A 22,526-nucleotide genomic window follows, 5' to 3' on the forward strand; every position below is an offset into this window, starting at 1 on the left:
TTCTGCAAAGATTCCACTTGCATTTAAGCTCATAATTGTACCTACCTTTCTCAAATTTCAGTGCTTTCATGATGAAAAAAATAGTTAATAGCTTGCAGGAGCTAGACTTCCTTTCAAATCTTTTGTAGCATTTTAGTCTGATGTTATCCTGTTACTGAAGCAGCACAGACTGCCTTCATATGTTGCCTGTATTTCTCATACACATTGCTATACAAGCAATTTTGTAAAGAAAAAGGCTACGCGTTTGCAGCTGTCTTAATTAGACTGCATATGTATTGTAGGTATTACTCCCTTCTCCCCCATTCTTCAGACACAAAATGCAAGTGCTCTAAGATGTTTTTATTACACAAAGGTAAATCTACGAACATTGTGAACTCTTAGATAACTTAGACAAATAAGAACTCTTAAACAAGTAATAGTACATAGACCAAGCCACAATTACACTGAACAGAAATTTAACGTTTTGACAACCTAAATTACTGCACTACAGTTTCAAATAAAACTTATCAACAGGTTTGCTATGTCATCTTGCCATAACTTGTATTTAAATGCCACAATTACGTGTTCTCACATATATAATATGAACATCTGAATACCTAAGATCTGATTCTATGAAGAAGTCAGTCATTGCAGAGTTAATAAAGATGGCTCAGACATAAAGCCTGTTGTAGTTGTTAAAACCATTACATGGTTGCAATCAGCGAGAAAAGAATTTCACTGTATATTGGGTAGAGATCATAAAAATGTAAGAATAAACATGTAATAGATATTTATGTGGGCATTTAATGAAGTTGCATTACAAGATGTAAACAGGTGACAGAACCTGGAAAACACTGAAAAAAAACAATTTAACTGCATTTGCAAATAAAATGTTCAAATTAGGCAATAAATGAAGAAATTAAAAGTACTAAAGATCAAGAATACAATTGCACTCCTACTTGAGAAGCCAACTCATCATATAAAAATGCTTATAAAGAGACCACGTTTGTTGAAATATAACAGTGAAAGTAGAAAAATACAGTAGAACAAATATAAACCTGCTGGGGGTGGAACTTAAAGGAACAAACTTAAAAATGAGCACAAGTCCCCTTTACTTTGGTAAGCATTGAGCTTGCATGCAAGAAGTTTCAGAAATACCTACCTGGGTTTGCAGTGAACTGCTCACTCCCAGCAACGCCTCTATGGAACTTGGGGGACAGTGTGTGAGAGCAAAAGCCATGAGTTCCTGACGCATACCCAAATCATGGTAGCCTTCTGATTGCCCAAGCTGACTGCATACTTCCCAGCTTTTAGAATAACCTACGACAGAACATAAAACGTACTTCTGAGGTTGGTAAGCTTCACAAGCGATAGTAAGATGCTGCATAATTCTTACCAAATAGATAAACGGAGGGCATGTGGCATTCCTGCCAACATTTATCCCCTAAGAAAGGAACCATAAAGGCTCCATAAAACAGAGATGTAACTCAACTTTAGACTGACCAAATGCAAAGATTCATTATTATCTTATTATAAATATCAGTACAATAGGCATCTATAAGCCTACACACTACATTTTTACATATTGCAATAAGAAAATCATAATTTACTTCAGAGCATGATATTAAACACCTTAATGGAGTGGCTGGAAAAAAAAAGACAACAAAAAACTAAAATATATCACTTGATATAATAAAAGAACCTCAATTCATCTCAGATTTCCCCCCCTCAATCTCAAGGCAGAAAAAGGAGCCAAAGAAACAAAACCCATCTTCCTTAGTATCTTGACACATGTGTCATTTACCTCCACTCATACCCTTATATATACAAATTACATAAATATCAAATATTTTAAGAGTTTTGATAGAAAGGTAGACATCTAAAAGACCTGCACATTCCTACTAGCTGCAGTCATATATTTTTACCTATTTGAAAGGGGTACAGTGTAGAAAGAATGAGAAATTCTGGTTCCCAGAGGCATACAGAAAACCCCCTAAGGTTACACATCTAATAGTTCAGTAACTATCTTATTATGTACGGTATTTGCTGTGTACATCTCCATTCCATGTATTTGTGCATTACATACGGCAAAAACATTTGCATGTTTTCGTCTTGCAAAAGAAATATCACGAACAGCTAGTATCCATTTTCCCTGCATTAGAAGATTACAGGAATCTGGCTGTCACCTTGCCTCAACAGCTCCTATACATCACATGGATCTTTTGTCAGAAAGCCAAGAAATTAATTTTGGAGATATCCAAACGGACCTGGCAAATGTCTCTGAAGAAGTATAGGTCCAGTTTAGAGATACCTGAACTGTCTTTTATAATGTGCACACAACTTAGTAAGAAACAAAACTCAATACTTATTACTACAGCCTATAACATTGTTTTCAGATTGAAAACTAAACACAAGACCCCTACCCAGCTGGCTAACAAAATTTTGTTTCTTATAATTGTTTCCAGCGATAAATAAGTGGGATAGCAATTGCAGAGACAGATTTTAGACTACATGAATGAACTTCTGCAAACTGAAACACATCTTAAGAAAGATACTGAAGTATGTTTCCATAAAGAATTTTACAGAAAAGAAACATGACTATGTATAAATGATAATGAATGTGTATGGACCAACATACATGTTCAATCTCAATAGTGTTACACATGAACGTTCATTAATAAAAACATAATACCAAAACCAGGATTTGAACATGACAAATCAAAACTTTTTCCTTTGCTTTCTTACAAGAAAAAAAAAAAAAGTCCTGAGGAGACAATTAAAAATGGAATCCCTACTGGGGTATATTTTGAGCTTCTGATGCAAAAAATAAAGGATTATCTGAATGACAGTATGCAACTTCACTTGAGAGAGCTCAATGAACTAAATTGATTTAGAAAAAGACCAACATTGCTCCAGAAGTCACTGTGGCTTAAGTATTTTGTAGTATCATGACTACATGGAGTTCCTCCCTCCTCCATGACAACAGGATTTGTCATATTTCATACCAGCTGCCTTCTAACATTTGACATGCTGATGTCAGTTGACTTCCACCAACAAAATGTAACTGATATTTGAATGAAATGGACCAATTTGAAATACCATACTTCACAGTAAGCCGAGAGTCAGAACTCAGATTTCCACTATCGCCACCCCACACCACCATATTTATTCACTTCACCTGTGGCCATGAGCTCCTGGCAATGCATACTAGCTGCTTTGTAGTCCTGGAAACTGAGAGCTTGTTCCACTAAAAGTATTAAAACTTGACCTTTTCTCTCCATCTGATCATCTCCTGTAAGAAAAATTCAACATTTTTATTAGTTAATTGGAATTAAATGGTCAACTTAAGCTTGCTACTTTATTTCTTAAGAAAACTATATGACACAACATGAAAAGCTGATCCTGAAATTGAAGCTGAAGGAAAATTATCTGAGGGAAACAATAAAAAGTTATGTATTTTTAAAAATTACTGGCAAAAAAATAAATACACAGCATGTTATGTCTAGGTTAAAAAAAGTTTTGAAAACTATTTATGTGATGGCCAAGACATAGATCAAAACTGATATGTAAGATAAGTGACATATAAATCAAAATCCTGACATTGAAAAAAAAAAAAAAAAATCTGTGAACTATAACAGAAGAAGAATGTTAAAATTTTTAATTGTTTTGTTACAGTATACAAGGCCCCAGTTTAAACTCCCACTTCACAAAGCCAAATAATTAATGAGATGTAGAAGACAGGCATTTAAAAATCCCTACCCTCATAAATTGAGCAAGTAGAACTGAACCTACTTTTTCACACCATACACGCATCTTGGTCACCAGACCTTCTGGACAATGCCTCCTCCCCCAGTTATGAGTCAAAAGTAACACTTCAGATACTACTCATCTCATGAAAGTTATTTACTTTACCGACACCAGTTGGTCCAGTCTTGTGCTCAAAATAGCGGGTATGTACATGCACTATATGAGAAGGTGACTAAACATACACAGGAAAAATAATCTCATGCTATTCAGTTTAATTTAGAAAAGAAGGATGGCAAGAAGCTCATAAAAATAAGTGGATTTTTTTCAGTACAAGCTTCTTGCTCATTTTTCTCCCCTATTATTAAAAGCGATTTTACACAGTCACTGCTGTTACAGTCATTTGAAAAGGGCACTGGTTTATGAAACTGTATTACTACAACTTGCAAAATGCAAATATTTCAGAAGGTTAAACATATCGGGTTCCAAAAGCCATTTAAAAAGTACATGTTCTTAACTTGCAAAGCTGTTATTTTTAACTCTACTTTGCAGGTCCATCAATGCAGGCAAAGCAAATTTCATTTTGAAGCTTTCTTAAAAGAAAAGAAGTAGCAGTTGCACTAGAATGACATTCAGGGAAGTGAAGTTACCCTAATTATTGATCTCACTCAAGATTCCCCTAATCTCGGCACATCATAACTAACTCAGCTGGGAGAACAGATTGGCTTCCCATCATTTTATCTTTTGGCCTCTTACTCTATATACTGCCAACACACAATGTTGCAAATTAATCACATCCAAGGCTCTTCTGTTGCAAATTTTTGCCCTCTGGAACCTGGGAATTCTCATCCGGGCAAAAGCAATTAGAGATGACAGAGAGGTGCTTCTGTCTACACAAGCTAAATGTGAACTGTCATTTCTATAAGCAAGAGATTCGTACTTGCCACTCACCTTCCGATGCTCACTTTGCCCTGACAGGTTTACTACTTGGAGAGATTTGACTAAGTAGCAGACACAAATAAAAGTCAAAAGAAATAATCAAACTATTGCCCCTCAGATTTCAGCTAGACAAAATAATCACTGCTATTTATTACTACTTAAAAATCAATGGGATTGGAGGGAAGAAAGGAGGAACACTTAGAGCAAGGAACGTTTTCTTCTGAACTGTGCTTGAGCAGTTGTATGCCGAGAAGTCCCCCATCCTCAATGTTTTAGCTAACTAGTTTTGATGCAGTAGGAGACATCTCCGCATGTTTTACAAAAGCACAAGCATAAAATATAAGGATTGGTTTTATTTCAGTCCATGGCTATACTTGCTCATCTTATTTCCGCTGCTCACTCATTTAAACTTCCATTAACTTGACACACGCTGTTATGCCACAGAACAACCGTCAGCTCTGCCATGACTAGTGAATCCCTTGCAACGCACAGCCCGAGCCCTCTTTCATGTGGCTTGCCTCAACAGTGCAGTCACTTAAAATACTATCTGCTGCAGATTAGTGGCAAGGTCTTGTTCTTCTATTCAAACATGTAACAATTCACTGCTTCAGATTCATGATGCCTCATTTGAAGGCATTTTTAATAAAAAAAGTCTTATAAAAGTGAAAGTTTTGAATTCTAAATTGTTCCCCTTGACATTTTGACAGACATCCAAGATATAAAACAAAAAAAAAGTTTAAATGAGAAAAACCATTAAAAAGGTGACCTTATTATATTACATAGTAATTCTGCATTAAGCCTTAATGTCTGACATCAAGACTCAAACAAACCAAGTTCAGAAACTGGAAAGGGTATCTTAATTTTTGTTTCCCTTTTATTATTTGTGAAAGTTTGCATGTGTTCAGCTCCTCCAACGACTGCCTCCTTACATCATAAGGAAAATGCATTTACGTTCTAAGGGTTACACCACTCAGTAAGATTTAAGTCTCCAACGTTCTTTCCTCCTCCTTTTGTTATGATGTTTAGCATTCAGATAGAAGTTGATACAAGCAGATATGACATTATATCTGAAAGGAGGTTGTAGTGAGGTGAGCATCGTTCTCTTTTCCCAAGTAACAAGCAACAGGACAAGACGAAACAGACTCAAGTTGCTCCAGGGGAGGTTTAGGTTGGATATTAGGAAAAATTTCTTCACCAAAACAGTTGTCAAGCATTGGAACAGTCTGCCCAGGGAATTGGTTAGGTCACCATCCCTGGAGGTATTTGAAAGACGGGTAGCCCTGGCACTTAGGGACATAGTTCAGTAGTGAACTTGGTAGTGTTAGGTTAATGGTTGGACTTGGTGATCTTAAAGGTCTTTTCCAACCTAAATGATGAGAGGAAAAATATGGAAGCTCAGAAATAACAGAAAATAATTTTTTATCGAGAAATAAAGGATGTTCAAATACTTTTTAAAAGTTTGGATCCAATTTGGGTCATATAAATTAGAAAAAAAAGTTTATTGAAACACTGAGTAAGATGCATGCTGTATTTGTGAGTGGATGAAACAACATTATCCTGAGTGAAACTGTGTCATAAAAATTTAAAAGTCAAATGGTATCAAAATTGTATGTATACTCCAGAAATTCCATGTCACCACATTTAGGAGACCAGAAACCATCTGTATGGTTACTTCCACATGCGTTAAGCAAGGAAGTCAGTGTTAAGGAAGGTGGATTTCAAAAATAAGCTTTGACTTAGGAATGTGAGAAAAGCTTAAAATTACTAGAATTAGCTTATGGATATTAAAATTAACTAAATTACCATAGAAAGTTGTGAGAAAAAAGAATAATGAACAGAAAACATTTCTAGAGAGCCTGACTCAAGAAATAAAGAGCAATGCTCACTAGATCTTTTGATACACAGTAATAGTAGAGAAGATGCTCTTAATTTCTGATACATAACCTTTTTTTTTTTTTTTACTCTTTTTTTGCTCCTCTATTTTGTAAGCAAGCAGTTACATAAAGTTAATTCTTTCACATCCTTTCTTAACCAAGAGTGTGAATTACGTGAGGATTGTGAGATGTAGAACAGCTCCAGCTCCCTGAGCAGGTGCAGATTTTCTGGCTGTCATGCTGAGCACATTCTCCCTCCCTCACTTTGCCCATCTGTGAAATTAAGATAACACTCATGTGCTTACTTTACAGAGGCAGTGACATGAGGCTTAAGTAGAGTTTACTGTCATTAATCAAATATTGTAAAGCAATTAAGCAGCTAGATGATATACCATTACCTAAGCAATATTTTAGCTTTGATAAGTATGAATATAAATTCTATTACTCACTTTCAGTGCTGCTCTCTAAACAAACTTTATTCAGAGAACACAGCTCTCAAAGCTCTTTGAGGATGACCATGCGCACTGTACCCTTGTATGCATAGCAAATGCATTCTTTTGAATTGAAATTAGAATATATATGCTCATAGTATTTTATAGGCTCCATATTATATATAGTATAACATAGCATATTCTATATACTCTATATATGCACATATGTATGAAATTTATATAGGTATGGATAAACGTACCAAGCAGGTCTTTCACAATCAGTAATCATGTGGGGTAGGGTGGCAGAGGGAGCAAAGAGGGGGAAAGGCTGAAACAAATTCCTCCAGATCGCAGATAAAGCATAAGAGAGCACTCTAGTCGTAGATACACATGGTGGATGGGACATGGAAGGGACTGAAAATTTGAGCATGCATAACCAATACCGGTAAGTATGTTCCACTAGACAAAATTAGAAATTCTTTCACAGCAAAGGTGACTCATAAATCAGGATAATTGTATAAGTAGTGAAAACCAATTAGGAAGAAAGAATTGTTTTTCGTCCCAGCAGCGCTTTATCTAATTCTTCATTAAGCAAGTCCATAAAGTTCATTCCCTATATTCTTTTTCAATATCCACACTCATCCCAATATATCTCCATAAAACTATTCCCTCTCATCATAAGCTGTTAGAAACCAAGTTACCCTTCCCCAGTAGTTTTAAACCTGCTAACAAAGACAATCTATGCTAAAACTGCAAGGAACATTTTCCTTTTCTAATATTCAGTTTAAAATAAAATACACTCATTCACAAATCTCAAGATCTGTATGCGTGTGCTGCCCTTTTAGCTACAAACTAATTTGTGGAATAATATTAGCATTTGTTATCATTCTTACAGCTACCAAGCCCTAAAATAACTCTTCATTATATTAATTATTAATTGTAACTCAATAACTTAAATTACAAGAGAACAGACACAGAAATCCCATTTCTACATGTGCTGCTTGAATTTTTTTTTATATATACCTACTATTAAATTTTACAAGATTCTTCATTTACAGACTGTGACTAAGGCTATGCCAGTATTCCACTTAAACTCTGTTTTTAAAGGTATTATTAACCTAGCTATTAAAATCCTATGCAACTTTAAATTCACTGTAAGGTTACCTATTCCAGCACTCCATGGAAGTACATACAGCAGTAACTGAGGACTAAAGAGTGTGCTCTACAGACTTTCTTTAATCTGTTGGAAAAATATTTCATTTGCATGCATGACTTAAAAGAGCAATGACAATCATGTTTCCTTTGTATGCTTTTGGTTACTCTTCCAGATACTCGTCAATGGGATGGAATGCCAGGCATAAAAAAATCTGCAGTAATAGTGGTATGATGTTTATATCTTTCAAGTCCAGAAAAACTAAAAAAGATTAAAGAAATACTGAGTTTCTTAAAATGAAAGAAACCTGTTTTCCATAGCCCATCTCCTACAACAAATAAGTTCAGATAAAATTCACAACTATGGCATTCTCATACCGAATCTATATCTTGCTTATAAATTAATATCCTGTACAGAAAAATAGTATTTCTACATAAGTAATACGACTAGTCATCCCTCAGTGAGTGAAATTGTTTTTAATCACAAAAGCATAAAACTACTTATTAAAACAAACAAACAAAAAACCAAAAAACAAACCCCACCACAAAAAAAACCACCACATCCACCACCACAGAAAGCGACTACTGGAAATGTTTTCTTGCTGTTTTTTCCTTTCAAATAAATGTTAACCTATAACCAAAAGACAACTTTGAAAGTGACCAAGTTATTTGTTTATTTAGCATAAGAGACAAGAAAAGCAAGCATCCAAATAGTATATTCCTTTCCAAGATTCACTCTTGAAATACAGTTTTACTACTAAAATTCCATACTTACCACAGAAACAACCATTAGCATTATTCCCGAGGTTAACCATTAAAGTCAGAGCGCCTAACGCTTAGAGTAAATATGTAATTTGTAGCATAAGTAGTAGTTTTTAAACCATCCACCTGTTTAAAAATTAATCACTTCACACATTCATCTTCTGGTTTTCTCCAGCCCAGTGATCGCATGGAAGAGAAAATCAGGAGGCCATTTCATCATCTGGCTTTAAATATCTTTTTTAAATCTCTCTTTTCAGTGGTGTCTCAATAAGTGCCACTGTGATTATAACACTAGCACATTACCGTATCAATAAGCTCTATATGAATTCCCTGAAGTTCTCTACCTAATATATGTTGCCTCTCATCTTTCAGTCTCTGGAGATGGGAGCCACGAGTTTGTTCCCTGTTCAAAGGTACATACCAGGGCGCTGCAAGACACTAGGATAACACTACTAGACAAAATACTTTGTGTTTTTAAGCTTCATAGAATCACTGTGGATTTTGCTTTTCCTTCTCTCATACAAAGAGAATCATTTAGATTCCAAAAGAAGGTAAAACAAAAATCAGCAGCACTAGCCTAAAGAACTCAGAATCTTAAGAAAAACGACAGATTTTAACTTGATGTGGGAGGAAGCAGAGAGGAGAGGGAATGAGCTGTACAGCAATCTTGTCTTATGAACCAGTATGGAGATTTTTTTTTTTCCAAAAGTCTTGCAAGCAAAGAAAAAAAAAAAAAAAGAGAAGCTATGAATGTCATTGTAGTTTTTCTATGGAACAGGAGATTACATGTAAAATGAACAAATACATAGATTGGACCCAGCTACCTAACATGGCACCATCCCCTCCCCTGTACCATCTTTCAAGTAGCAGCGCTATGTAACAGGAGCGCTGAGCTTACCAGGGTCATGACGACATTTCCAGTGACTCCTTTCTTTACGACCTAGGCATCTCGGGAGGTCAACAACCTAACTTCTGTACCTCTGTTCATAAGCTCACCCAACCCCCTTGAATATCTCCCTCTCTATATATAATACGATGCAAAAATTGCCAATACTAAGCTTCCTGAAAACATAAGAAAAAATTCTTAAATGATTTAACAAATATAGAGAGAAAGGAACTAGCCAGGCATGCATCAGTGACAAAGCTGGAATGCATTGAATTTATATACCATGCTGCATGAAATACGAATTTCTATTTTATATTTTAGATTTCTATACTCTATTTCTAAATCATAAAAATATAGCAGCATTGTACTTGCAGTTGTACTGATGAAGTATTTTTCAAAAATCAAAAGGTCTGCTAGGTGCTTTAGGTAGGTTATCTTAAAAAAAAAAAAAAAAAAAATCTAATATCCTTGGGATTCAATCCTTGAAGATGTTCAGCTCCTCAAATGGATACTCAAGCTAATGCATTATTTTTAGTGCACAAAGGAGATACACAAAGCATAGCGAAAAGTCTAACAGCTGAAGTTTATGCATTAAAGATGACTTTTTTCCCCTCTAACTTAAACGGGACTATTATTAAATCAAACCACTGTATTTGACAGAGACTGTAAGATTTACTGGAATTTTAGTACTACCAATTAAGCGTAAGACAAAATATTCTCAGCCACAACTCCTCCAATCTGAAATGAGCTTTTACTCAAAATCCAGATTACACAAGGCTGTTTTTATTTTAGGTATTAGTAGAATGTCAGAGCAGCTGACAATATCATCTGTTCTACAGATAAAATACTTCAGTCATGTAAAATATTTCATTCCTCCACAATGACTGCTCTTCCAGATAACTTTTTAGTGATATCCTTGAACACACATTCTAACCATCAACTCAAACGTCCTAAACCATAAATACAAATGCATGTTGCATTGCAATTCAGTGTTTTATTAACATAGCTTACCTGCAACTCTTAGCAAATTTGCAAGTCCCAGGAGCTTAGCAGACTGCTTATAGTTCGTTGACAACTGAGCAAGACAGTCCTTGATGAGACTAAGTCGATCCGAACATAAACGCACTATTGAAAGAAGAACTGGTGTTAAAAAGACTGTACAAATGAACCCTACTGCTGTATTTCTGGTTAAACAATTAGATGCAGAAAGAGTGCTAGGGAATGTAAGAATGCAAACACGACCTGAAAACCAGCCCAAAGTTGCTTGCATGCAGATTCTCAATTATACCTATAAACAGAAAGTTAAAACAACACTACAATATATCCAGCCCCACTCACTAGCAAGTCAGTGGGAAGGGAAGGGAAGGGAAGGGAAGGGAAGGGAAGGGAAGGGAAGGGAAGGGAAGGGAAGGGAAGGGAAGGGAAGGGAAGGGAAGGGAAGGGAAGGGAAGGGACGGGACGGGAAGGAAGGGAAGGGAAGGGAAGGGAAGGGAAGGGAAGGGAAGGGAAGGGAAGGGAAGGGAAGGGAAGGGAAGGGAAGGGAAGGGAAGGGAAGGGAAGGGAAGGGAAGGGAAGGGAAGGGAAGGGAAGGGAAGGGAAGGGAAGGGACGGGACGGGACGGGACGGGACGGGACGGGACGGGACGGGACGGGACGGGACGGGACGGGACGGGAAGGGACGGGAAGGGACGGGAAGGGACAGGATACATCACACAGACTGAAAGAACTGTCATAGGCAAAATCTTCAGGTTGTTTTAATTTACACAAATATTTTCTGAGCAAGTGGAGGAATAGCCTGCAAATCATCAGGTTGTGTTAACCATATCCTGAGAAGCTTATAATAGGTACTGTGTTTCAAAAAAGATTTTACCAAGAATTAAACAATTACCTTAATTGTATAATTTAATATCATGAACTGATTTCAGTGCTCTTTTTAGCTAGTTAGTGGGTGGCTAACTTCAGGCCGCTGCTTTAAAAAGGTAACGTTTTCATACCATGCAAGTTCTCAGAACACAGAGGAATAGCATGCAGATCTTCCACTTAACATTCATTAAGACATTAATGTCTGCATGGGGGATAAACTGTGCATTAGCATATTGGGCTTAAAATATGTGATATTAGGCCTCTCAATAAGAGCAAAGAAGCACTCGGCATAATGAAAACTCTATTAATAAAGTTCTGGAAATCAAATTAGACTAAAATGAATTAAGAATGGAGGACCAGGAAAAGGTTACACTTTTAGCTTCATTTTTAGTATTCTATCACACACATATATTAGTATACAGCAGTAAAATGTTTTCATTCACTGATTGTATAAGCAAGATTTTTTGACATATCTAACAAAACTGAAAGTAATCTGAAATAATACCATGGGTCAAACGCTTGCATTAAAATGTGGTTTGGAGACCCCTCATTAACATAAAAGGTGAAGAAAAGTCCATCTTTATTAAAATACATCATAATAGTAGTTCACAACCTTAACTGAGTTTGTTAAAATACAAGTAGGGGGTGAAGGTCTACCGAAAACTAAACATAAAAGTGCAAATAAAAGTCTATTGCTGATTCTTACTGTGGGAATAACTGATCCTTAATGTTATTTTAATGACATTCCATCAAAGTAACTGACCATTTAAAGGCTTCCATTAAAACTTTAAAACATAATTTTAATCTTATTAGATTAATTTGAATTACATGAAAGATACTGAAGAAAGAATAAGTCAGGATCATTAATGAAATTACAGACATGATTTCACAGATCATAATTAATCTAGATCAGTTGTATTACAAATACTGTTAATGAAATACTATGTTGCCACTTTTTTTAAATAATACCTTCATGTCCACACCAAAAAAGATGAAGAAAATAAAGGTGTACTTTTCTACAGGCTGAACAAACTGACTAAAAAATAATTCTTCTCTAGTAGTCAACAGCACAGTATTGCAAGATCTAGAAACCAGACTTATTCTCAATCCAGAAATGGTAAGATTTCTGAATAGAACATACAGAGCATCAGCTCACTTTGAGGGATGTAGTGGTTTAACCCCAGCTGGCAACTAAGCACCACACAGCCGCTCACTCACTCCCCCCACCCCAGTGGGTTGGGGGAGAGAATTCAAAGGGTGAAAGTCAGAAAACTCGTGGGTTGAGATAAGAACAGTTTAATAATTGCAGTAAAATGAAACAGAATAGTAGTAGTAATAATAATAATAAAACACAATAGTAATATACAAAGCAAGTGATACACAATACAATTGGCTCACCACCCACCAACCAATGCCCAGCCCGTTCCAGAGCAGCAATCACTGCCCCCTGGCCAATTCCCCCAGTTTATATACTGAGCATGACGTCATACGGTATGGAATAGCCCTTTGGCCAGTCTGGGTCAGCTGTCCTGGCTGTGCCCCCTCCCAGCTTCTTGTGCACCAGGCACAGCATGGAAAGCTAAGAAGTCCTTGACTGGTGTAAGCATTACTTAGCAACAACTAAAACATCAGCATGTTATCAACATTATTCTCATGCTAAATCTAATACACAGCACTGTACCAGCTACTAGGAAGAAAAAATCAACTCTATCCCAGCTGAAGCCAGGACAAGGGAATACTTGGAAAAAAAAGACAACAAAAATTGAACACCAAAGTAACAACAGCCACTAAGAACATTCGCTTTGTTTTCCACTGGCCCACATAAACCCAGTACCTTCCATAAATCCCAGCATTTCTCTGCACAGTGCCAGAAGTAAAACACTACCATCAGCACATCTCATTGGTACTTAGTGCTCTTCTCAGCCAATTCTTTTAGAGTGCTTTCAATACCGGTGCTCAGGAAGTTTCGTATAGTCGTCCACATACAATACATTCAAGCTTCACTGAAAGCCAGGTAGACGAGCTCTCTTAGAATCATAGAATTGTTAAGGTTGGAAAAGATCCTTAAGATCATCAAGTCCAACCATTAACCGAGCACTGCCAAGTCCACCACTAAACCATGTACTCAAGCACCACATCTATCCGTTCTTTAAATACCTCCAGGGATGGAGACTCAACCACTTCCCTGGATAGCCTGTACCAATCTGTTCTTTCAGTGAAGTTTTTCCTAATATCCAACCTAAACTTCCCCTGGCGCACCTCGAGGCAGTTTCCTCTCATCCTATTGCTTGTTACTAGAGAGAAGAGACCGACCCCCACCTCGCTGCAACCTCCTTTCTGGTAGTTGTAGAGAGCAATAACGTCTCCCCTCAGCCTCCTCTTCTCCAAGCTAAACAGCCCCAGCTCCCTCAGATGCTCCTCATAAGACTTGTGCTCTAGACCCTTCAACAGCTTCATTGCCCTTCTTTGGTCATGCTCCAGCACCTCAATGTCCTTCTTGTAGTGAGGAGCCCAAAACTGAACACAGTACTTGAGGTGCGGCCTCACCAGTGCCGAGTACAGGGGCACTATCACCTCCCTGGTCCTGCTGGCCACACTATTCCTGATACAAGCCAAGATGCCATTGGCCTTCTTGGCCACCTGAGCACACTGCTGGCTCATATTCAGGCGGCTGTCAACCAACACCCCCAGGTCCTTTTCCGCCAGGCAGCTCTCCAGCCACTCCTCCCCCAGCCTGTAGCGTTGCATGGGGTTATTGTGACCCAAGTGCAGGATCCAGCACTGAGCCTTGTTGAACCTCATACAGTTGGCCCCGGCCCATCGGTCCAGCCTGTCCAGGTCCCTCTGTAGAGCCTTCCTACCCTCCAGCAGATCGACACTTCCACCCAACTTGGTGTCATCTGCAAACTTACTGAGGGTGCACTCGATCCCCTCATCCAGATCATCAATGAAGATATTGAACTCTTGTATTTCTTTCACTTAGAAAAGTGGGGGTTTTTGTTAATAAGGTGTACTGGGTTTGCATGGCAAGGTTTTGGTAGCAGAGGGGGCTAGAGGAGTGGCTTCTGTGAGAAGCTGCTAGAAGCTTCCCCTATGTCCAACAGAGCCAATGCCAGACAGCTCCAAGACAGACTCACTGCTGGCCAAGGCTGAGCCCATCAGCAACAGTGGTATCACCTCTGAGATAACATATTTAAGAAGCGGGGGGGGAGAAACAACAACAACAAAAAAAAAAACCCAACAAACACCACACAAAACAACTGTGGCAAAATAGTAGCTGGAGAGAGGATTGAGAATATGTAAGAGGAACAGCTCTGCAGACACCAAGGTCAGTAAAGAAGGAGGGAGAGGAGGTGCTCCAGGTGCCAGAGCAGAGATTCCCCTGCAGCCTATGGTGAAGACCATGGTGAGGCAGGCTGTCCCTCTGCGCCCCACGGAGGTCCACGGTGGAGCAGGTGGATGCCCAAAGGAGTTTGTGACCCCGTGGGAAACCTGCGCTGGAACGGGCTCCTGGCAGGACCTGTGGACCCATGGAGAGAGGAGCCCACACTGGAGCAGGTTTACTGGCAGGACAGATGGGGGACCCACACTGGAGCAGTCTGTTCCTGAAGGACTGCAACCCATGGAAGGGACCCACGTTGGAGCAGTTTCGTGAAGAACTGCAGCCCATGGGAAGGACTCACATTGGAAAAGTTCATGGAGGACTGTCTCCTGTGGGAGGGACCCCACGCTGGAGCAGGCGAAGAGTGTGAGGAGTCCTCCCCTTGAGGAGGAAGGAGTGGCAGAGACAACGTGTGATGAACTGACTGCAACCCCCATTCCCCATCCCCCTGCGCTGCTAGGGGGAGGAGGTCAAGAATTCGGGAGTGAAGTTGAGCATGAGAAGAAGGGAGGGGTGGGGGGAAGGTGTTTTAAGGTTTAGTTTTTATGTCATATTATCCCTGTTTGTTAGTTTGGCACAATTTATAAGCAATAAAATATACTGCAATATATCCCATTTTCCCCTTTATCTTCTTGTCCATAATCATCCTTTCTTTCCAACTTCTCTCCCACAAGTTTCCACACCACTGGAGTCAGAGTTCCAAAATAGATAAAAGTTTTAAACAAGTCATCAGAAGAAATACCTTGTAAAAGTTCATTTCCACTGTCATTGGATTTTATGTACTTCAAAATGAAACAGCCTACTGGAGACATGAAAACTGCCTACACACAAAGTACCTCCCTCCCAACCATTATTTTAAAGCTCATCAGCACATGAGCAAGGGCAGATTATTTTGCACATAAAGAGTGAGCTCAAACTATTTCTGAAGTCACTAAGAGCTTCCGATACTCAGTACTCTAGTTATTAAAAAGTCCTGCTAAAAAACAGTCTCAAAACAGAGATTCCATATGCAGACATCTTTCTTATCGCACATCAACTGAAGAATGTTTTTTAAAAAAATCATTTTTTGGTGTATGCCTGTAAGCTGTGTGGAGGCAGGGAAGGGATCCTTCAGTTTACTCATGCAACACTCACACAATACTAAGCCATGTCATGCATATTTATGCCTGTGATTCAAGTAATCAAATAAAGACTAAAAATATGCAGTACCTTGTAATGGTAATATTTTCACGCCAAATTCTTCAAGGTAGTCAAGAGCACGAATGAGATCTAGCTCCTCCTGAATAGCACTCGGACAGTCTACAATAAGTTGTAGACAGCACCTAGATAGGAAGGAAACAAATTTTTCTAAAAATTGTTGAATAAATTCGAAGTTAAATTTTTGGAAAAAGTTCATCTGAGAGTGTTAAAAAAAACAAAACCACACCGACACAAAAACCACCCGGTAATTTACTGTGCTTGTGAAATGTCAAAATACTCACTAGTCCTGTAACACACACTGTAAGTGTTTGGCACTATATCCCTGTTATGGCTGGCTAAACATTTTAACGAAATTCTTGTCTTGGATTGCCACAATCTTCTTCATCTAGTTGTGATAAGAACATTGCCTAAACCCTCTTGAATTTAAACCTGGAATGAACTTAATGAAAGATGGTGAAGACGTAGGTACTTAAACATGAAATTATTTACGGAAATATTTCTCATATCACTATTGTGTTTTGGTATTGCCATACACTAGAAGACAAAAGCAAAATTCTGTAGTAAGTTGATTAGAAGTGAAATGTTAGAGCCGTTGTCATAAATTGTTTCCTCAACTAGGTTCAGCAAATAAAAACAAAGCTGATAAAAAAAAAAAAAACACAAAATTGCTCTGAAGATGAATTAATGCATACACCATGTTATTTAAAATAAGCTTTTTTAAAATTCATATGTTTTATGAATATTATATTGACATAATCAGCTTTTAGATAACTTTTTAAAATAAATTTGCATTCTGGTACAGTGTGTTCATATGTAGTTTTATTAATACATGTTTAAAAAAATCCACATGCAAAATAGTCTCAATGATTTAAAACTGGCTTAATTCATCACGCCCATTAAATCAGGAAAGTATTTTATTTGCGCAGTTTGTCATATGGCTTTTCTCTCTACATGTTAATTAAGAAATAGACATGTTTACATGAAAAATAAAATTGTGTGTTACCTACATTCCCATCTGAACGCATCACATTTTTCAAGAGCAATGACAAACATTTCAGGGTGAAGTGCAGATTAAAACAGGAGTGGAAGGAAAAAGAACAAGCTAAATTGAAGATAAATACATCACCCCTAAAAGAACTCATACAGGAAGGTTACTAGGAGACCTGCACATTGTGATATCACTCATGGAAATAAGTTAAGTTACCGTAAAACAACTGATTGGAGAAAAGTCAGAGAAGGACCAAAACATCTTACTAAACAGAATAAACACACGGTCACACATTCGTAGCAAGTATTCGAGCTATAAACTGCATATTTTGAAGTATCACCATAAAACGTAAGATAAAAGTTGATCCCAGGCCCTTATGAGATATTAAAAACAATGATCCATTGTATTTCCAGAGCCTGCAAATGGAAAAGACTCTCAATAGGAGACTGGGAAAAAAAATTAGTAAGTAAACCCTAATTTTATGACAACATTAAATCAGATTTGCATACTGATTATAGAATCATAGAATAGTTTGCATTGGAAGGGACCTTTAAAGGTCATCTAGTCCAACCCCGCCTCGAAACAAGCAGGGACATCTTCAACTAGATCAGGTTGCTAAGAGCCCCATCCAGCCTGGCCTTCAGTGTTTCCAGGGATAGGGCATCTAACGCCTCTCTGGGCAACCTGGTCCACTGTTTCACCACCCTCATCACGAAAAATGTCTTCCTTATATCTAGTCTACATCTACCCTCTCTTAGTTTAAAACCATTACCCCTTGTCCTACGGCTACAGGCCCTGCTAAAAAGTCTATCCCCATCTTTCTTATAAGCCCCCTTCAAGTACTGAAAAGCTGCAATAAGGTCTCCCCAGAGCCTTCTCTTCTGCAGGCTGAACAACCCCAACTCTCTCAGCCTTTCCTCATAGCAGAGGTGTTCCAGCCCTCTGATCATTTTTGTGGCCCTCCTCTGGACCCACTCCAACAGGTCCATGTCCTTCCTGTGTTGAGGACTCCAGAGCTGGATGCAGGACTCCAGGTGGGGTCTCACCAGAGCAGAGTAGAGGGACAAGAATCACCTCCCTCGACCTGCTGGCCACGCTTCTTTTGATGCAGCCCAGGATAAGGTTGGCCTTCTGGGCCGCAAGAGCACATTGCCGGCTCCTGTCCAGCTTTTCATCCACCAGACCCTGCACTTGGTCTTTTTGAACCTCATGAGGTTCGCACGGGCCTACTTCTCAAGCTTGTCCAGGTCCCTCTGGATGGCATCCTATCCCTCAGGCATGTCAACTGCACCGCTTGGTGTCATCTGCAAACTTGCTGAGGGTGCACTCGATCCCACTATATCATTGATGAAGATGTTCAACAGTACTGGTCCCAATATGGACCCCTGACAGACACCACTTGTCACCAGTCTCCATCCGGACATTGAGCCATTGACCACTACCCTCTGGATGCAACCATTCAGCCAATTCCTCATCCACGGAATAGTCCGCCCATCAAATCCATATCCTTCCAATTTAGAGAGAAGGATGTTGTGGGGTACCGTGTCAAAGGCCTTACAGAAGTCCAGACAGATGACATCTGTAGGTCTTCCCCTGTCCACTGATGTAGTTACTCCATCATAGAAGGCCACTAGGCTGGTTCAGGCAGGACTTGCCCTTGGTGAAGCCATGCTGGCTGTCTTGAATCACCTCCCTGTCTTCCACGTGCCTTAGCATAGCTTCTAGGAGGATCTGTTCCATGACCTTCCCAGGCACAAATGTAAGGCTACATTATATTACAGTGCCACATGCAACAGCAAAGGACTGGACTGCTGACCCTGCTGACCCAAAAGGTCTGTTCCAGATAACCGTGCATTTTGTTCCTGCTGCTCCAAAATGAAGCTACTCACCTCTGAAAACCAACCAACCTCTCTGCCTCCTAGCTTAGCCCAGAGGACAGCTTCTCTCTTACGCCTTCCCTTCTCCCACCACTACAGTGTCCTCTCCCCGTACAAGTAGCTAATAGAGAGATTTTAACTGTGGCAATTGTATGCATATAGATAAAATTCAGTTGTAATTTGGATATTATAACACCGGCTTCATTGTGATCGCAACTTTTGCACAGTGTATCTAGTAGCCCTGGTGTCCAAAATGTAAAAAGGCTCAATTGATTTAAAAATAATATAGTCATATAAATATTCACATATTTAAAAATAAAGATAAATTTAAAAAGCCAGTGACTCTTGGGCCTTTTATGCCTCCAAAGCAAGTATTTACCTAGCTCTTATAAGCAGTAGTGACAGTCAATAAACTGTGTTTTCAATAAAAAGGTAGAAATAGAGCTAGCATTATATAATTAATACTGTAAAAAGTGACTGTATTCCAAATTGGACCTAAGGCAATAATACCTTTATTAAAAAAGGCAAACAACAAAACCCCACAAAAATAAAGACAAAAAACCTCATCCTTATAATCTATATTTATGTATGTGTGCATTTGAGAGGGGAAAGAGGAACAAGCTGCAAGTAATTAGAGAGAAAAAACCAATGCTTTTTCAATCACTTTCTAGTTAAGTTATGGAGAATGTAACCGTCACTCAAGGCAAACTGCAAAAATATTCTTCCTTCAATTCCTGACAGAAAATATATGATTTGTCGATCCGTAAGACTTTATAATAATAGTATTTTACTGAGAAAAACTTCTTAATTTCAAAATGGATAATTAATTACAAGCAGTTAGACTGTATTACTGTGGTCAGTACTCAGAAGGACTGGTAACGTGTATGTACATACCATTATGGGTCAAGATGAGTTTGTATCTTGAGGGGAAGAAACATAATTTAATCTTTTTCTTGTAATTAGTAGGTAAACGTACTCATAAGTATTTTTGTTTGGTTATGGGATTTTCTTTTGGGTTTTGTTGTTTGGTTTGGGTTTTTTTTTTGTTTTTTTCCAGAAAAAGGAAAACTCACTTGGATTAACACATAACAAGAATACCAATGAAACAGCAAATTCTTAAAATAAAAGGGAAAGGCTGGAAATAGTAAGACATGTTTCTATTTTAAATATTTAGGGTAAGCCAAGGCATCAATTTTCTACATAGGTAATACCTTATTATTTTACCTATCTGTGTCTAAACTGTGTAAAAGAAAATACTTCCATATCTAAATCTATACAAGAATGAACACCCACACTGAAACCTCCAAGGCTGCTCTATGCCTGAATTCCTTTCAGAAGAATTATTTGCCTAATTTCTTAATGTAACAAAGACAGACAGCCTCAAATGGACTCTCAGAATCGGGAGAGATCAAAGAAAAGACATGAAAGAATCAGCAAAATGCTATTTTCTATTGTGTTAATAACTAGGGGCCACTATTGTGGTTCAATGCCGTAACGTGGAAAAGGTTCAAATGACACACACAAAAAGCTTCTTATGCACAGTTTTGTACGTTTCTTCTTCAACCTGAATTCTGTAACAGATCATTCCAGCAACAAGGGACAGCAATGGTGTACACACCCACAAAGCAAGGCGAGGAAAAAAAATTATAAAAAACAAACAAACAAAAATATTACAGAAGCCAAAGATATTGTTTCCATTTACCATGTAATTTTACATGAAAAGAAATAAACCCATGTAAGATTCACTCCCTCTTACAGGGAGAACAAAATTCAAGTTTCAATTAAAAGAGCAATATGTATTTACATATATAATTGTAAATATACCTGGCCAAATCCATACAGCTATCAGTCAAACTCGTTGAAGAATTGAAATATTCTCTGCCAGCAGCCAAAACTAGTTCAACACTTTTCGCATAGCTGACTCGGTACTGTGGCTTCCCTTTTGACGAACTTGGTAGATCCACTGACGAAATACTGCAATGCATCATTTGCCCAGCCAAGTGGATATTGTCTATACTGCTTGAGCATAAAAGACTTTCTGTGAATATCTAAAAGAAAGAACAATAATTTAATAATCTGCAGCAGCAGCTTCAAGTAAGCTTATCTGCATTGCATGGAACAAACCCCTTTGAATAAATGGATCTTTGAAGTCAAAAGAACATTTTCTGCTTGGACTGAATATGTAACTTCTACCAAGGAAAGTATTTCCACTATTTAAGTTAAGCTCAAATTAACTAGTAGCTAGTTATTTCTACTTCCTGCAGAAAAAAGCTTATTAACTGCCTTTCTACAGTACGACTCAGAGATCAGAAATTATTTATACCTACATTCTGAGGTGTCAATAGAATCTAAGAATCTGAAAAGGCAGTTCAGTATTAAGACCTTAAAACTAACAGCATATAAGAAGTTTTGTATCCCTGAAGAAACTAGAAATATTTAGAACTGAGCATATAAGATGTTTTTTAAGTTTCAATCAATACTATCTTCAAAGAATGCATACTAATACAATGCTGCATCTGCCACAAAACACCTGTTATTTCCAGGTCAAAATTTTGCCCACTTTGAGACACTTAAAATAATCTCAGTTCCTTACAAAAATAAATTGTTTTGTTTTTTTTTTTTTTAAACATGGTCAGTATTGTCCTAATGAAGAGCAACATACGCATTTAATAATTTCAGAAAATATTGCAGCTGCAACAATATGGCCTTTATCAAAGGTTTCAAATTTCATAACAAATTAAATAGAATCAATGAATCATAGAAGAGCCCAGGTTGGGAGGGACCTCAAAAGATCATCTGGTCCGATCTTTTCTGGGAAAGGGGGCATAGATGAGAGCATCTAGCACCCTGTCCAATCGCATCTTGAAATTAAAGTATTTTTTCACTAGGAAGAACTTCTCCAAACCATCCCATGCTCTGGAAAGGAACACAGTTCAGTGCGTCTTAAAAAACATTGTACAATTGGATCATCTTCCGTTTCACAATATACTAATCCTCAAGGAACAGTGAAAGATACCAAGTATGATAGCTGAGCCTTCTTCCTTGAAGATCACACAAATACAATTCACGGACATGAAGTCCTTCTTCAACAGGACAGGATTCACTTTGCATGCCAGCAGAATTGAGTAAACACCATGCTAAAAACGATCCCAATACAAACCTCACATGTGATTACTAATCCTTACTGCCTCATCAATTTTTCAATTTTGAAGTTACCAAAGTATAATTGCATATGACAGCACTACATTTCAAAGCATTTTCAACATTCCTAGATCATTTTTCCAAAACCCTTTGTTGTGTTTTTTTTAATCATACAGTACAGAGGTTAAAAATAAATTAATATTAATAAAAAATTATATTAAGATCAGAGCAAAACAAATGCTACTATTTTCAGAGCGTTCTAGTACTATAATTTTTTAAATGCACTTAAAAAAAAAAAATCCAAGTACA

At 37.9% G+C, this 22,526-nt stretch overlaps 1 protein-coding gene across 1 annotated transcript in view; it reads right to left on the bottom strand.

Annotated features, from left to right (window-relative positions):
• NBAS (NBAS subunit of NRZ tethering complex) overlaps positions 1-22,526 on the bottom strand; it is a 186,011-nt gene that overhangs the window by 110,153 nt on the left and 53,332 nt on the right. Inside the window, exons 30-34 of the mRNA XM_009466291.2 lie at positions 20,901-21,124; positions 16,221-16,333; positions 10,779-10,892; positions 3,158-3,271; positions 1,142-1,299 (exon numbers count right to left, since the gene is read on the bottom strand). Of these exons, the coding sequence (XP_009464566.2) occupies positions 1,142-1,299; positions 3,158-3,271; positions 10,779-10,892; positions 16,221-16,333; positions 20,901-21,124 (723 nt within the window). The remainder of the gene's footprint in view (positions 1-1,141; positions 1,300-3,157; positions 3,272-10,778; positions 10,893-16,220; positions 16,334-20,900; positions 21,125-22,526) is intronic.

Source organism: Nipponia nippon, unplaced genomic scaffold, assembly GCF_047370975.1.
Source record: "Nipponia nippon isolate SJK-2023a ecotype South Korea unplaced genomic scaffold, ASM4737097v1 scaffold_4, whole genome shotgun sequence".
NCBI classification, from domain to species: domain Eukaryota; kingdom Metazoa; phylum Chordata; class Aves; order Pelecaniformes; family Threskiornithidae; genus Nipponia; species Nipponia nippon.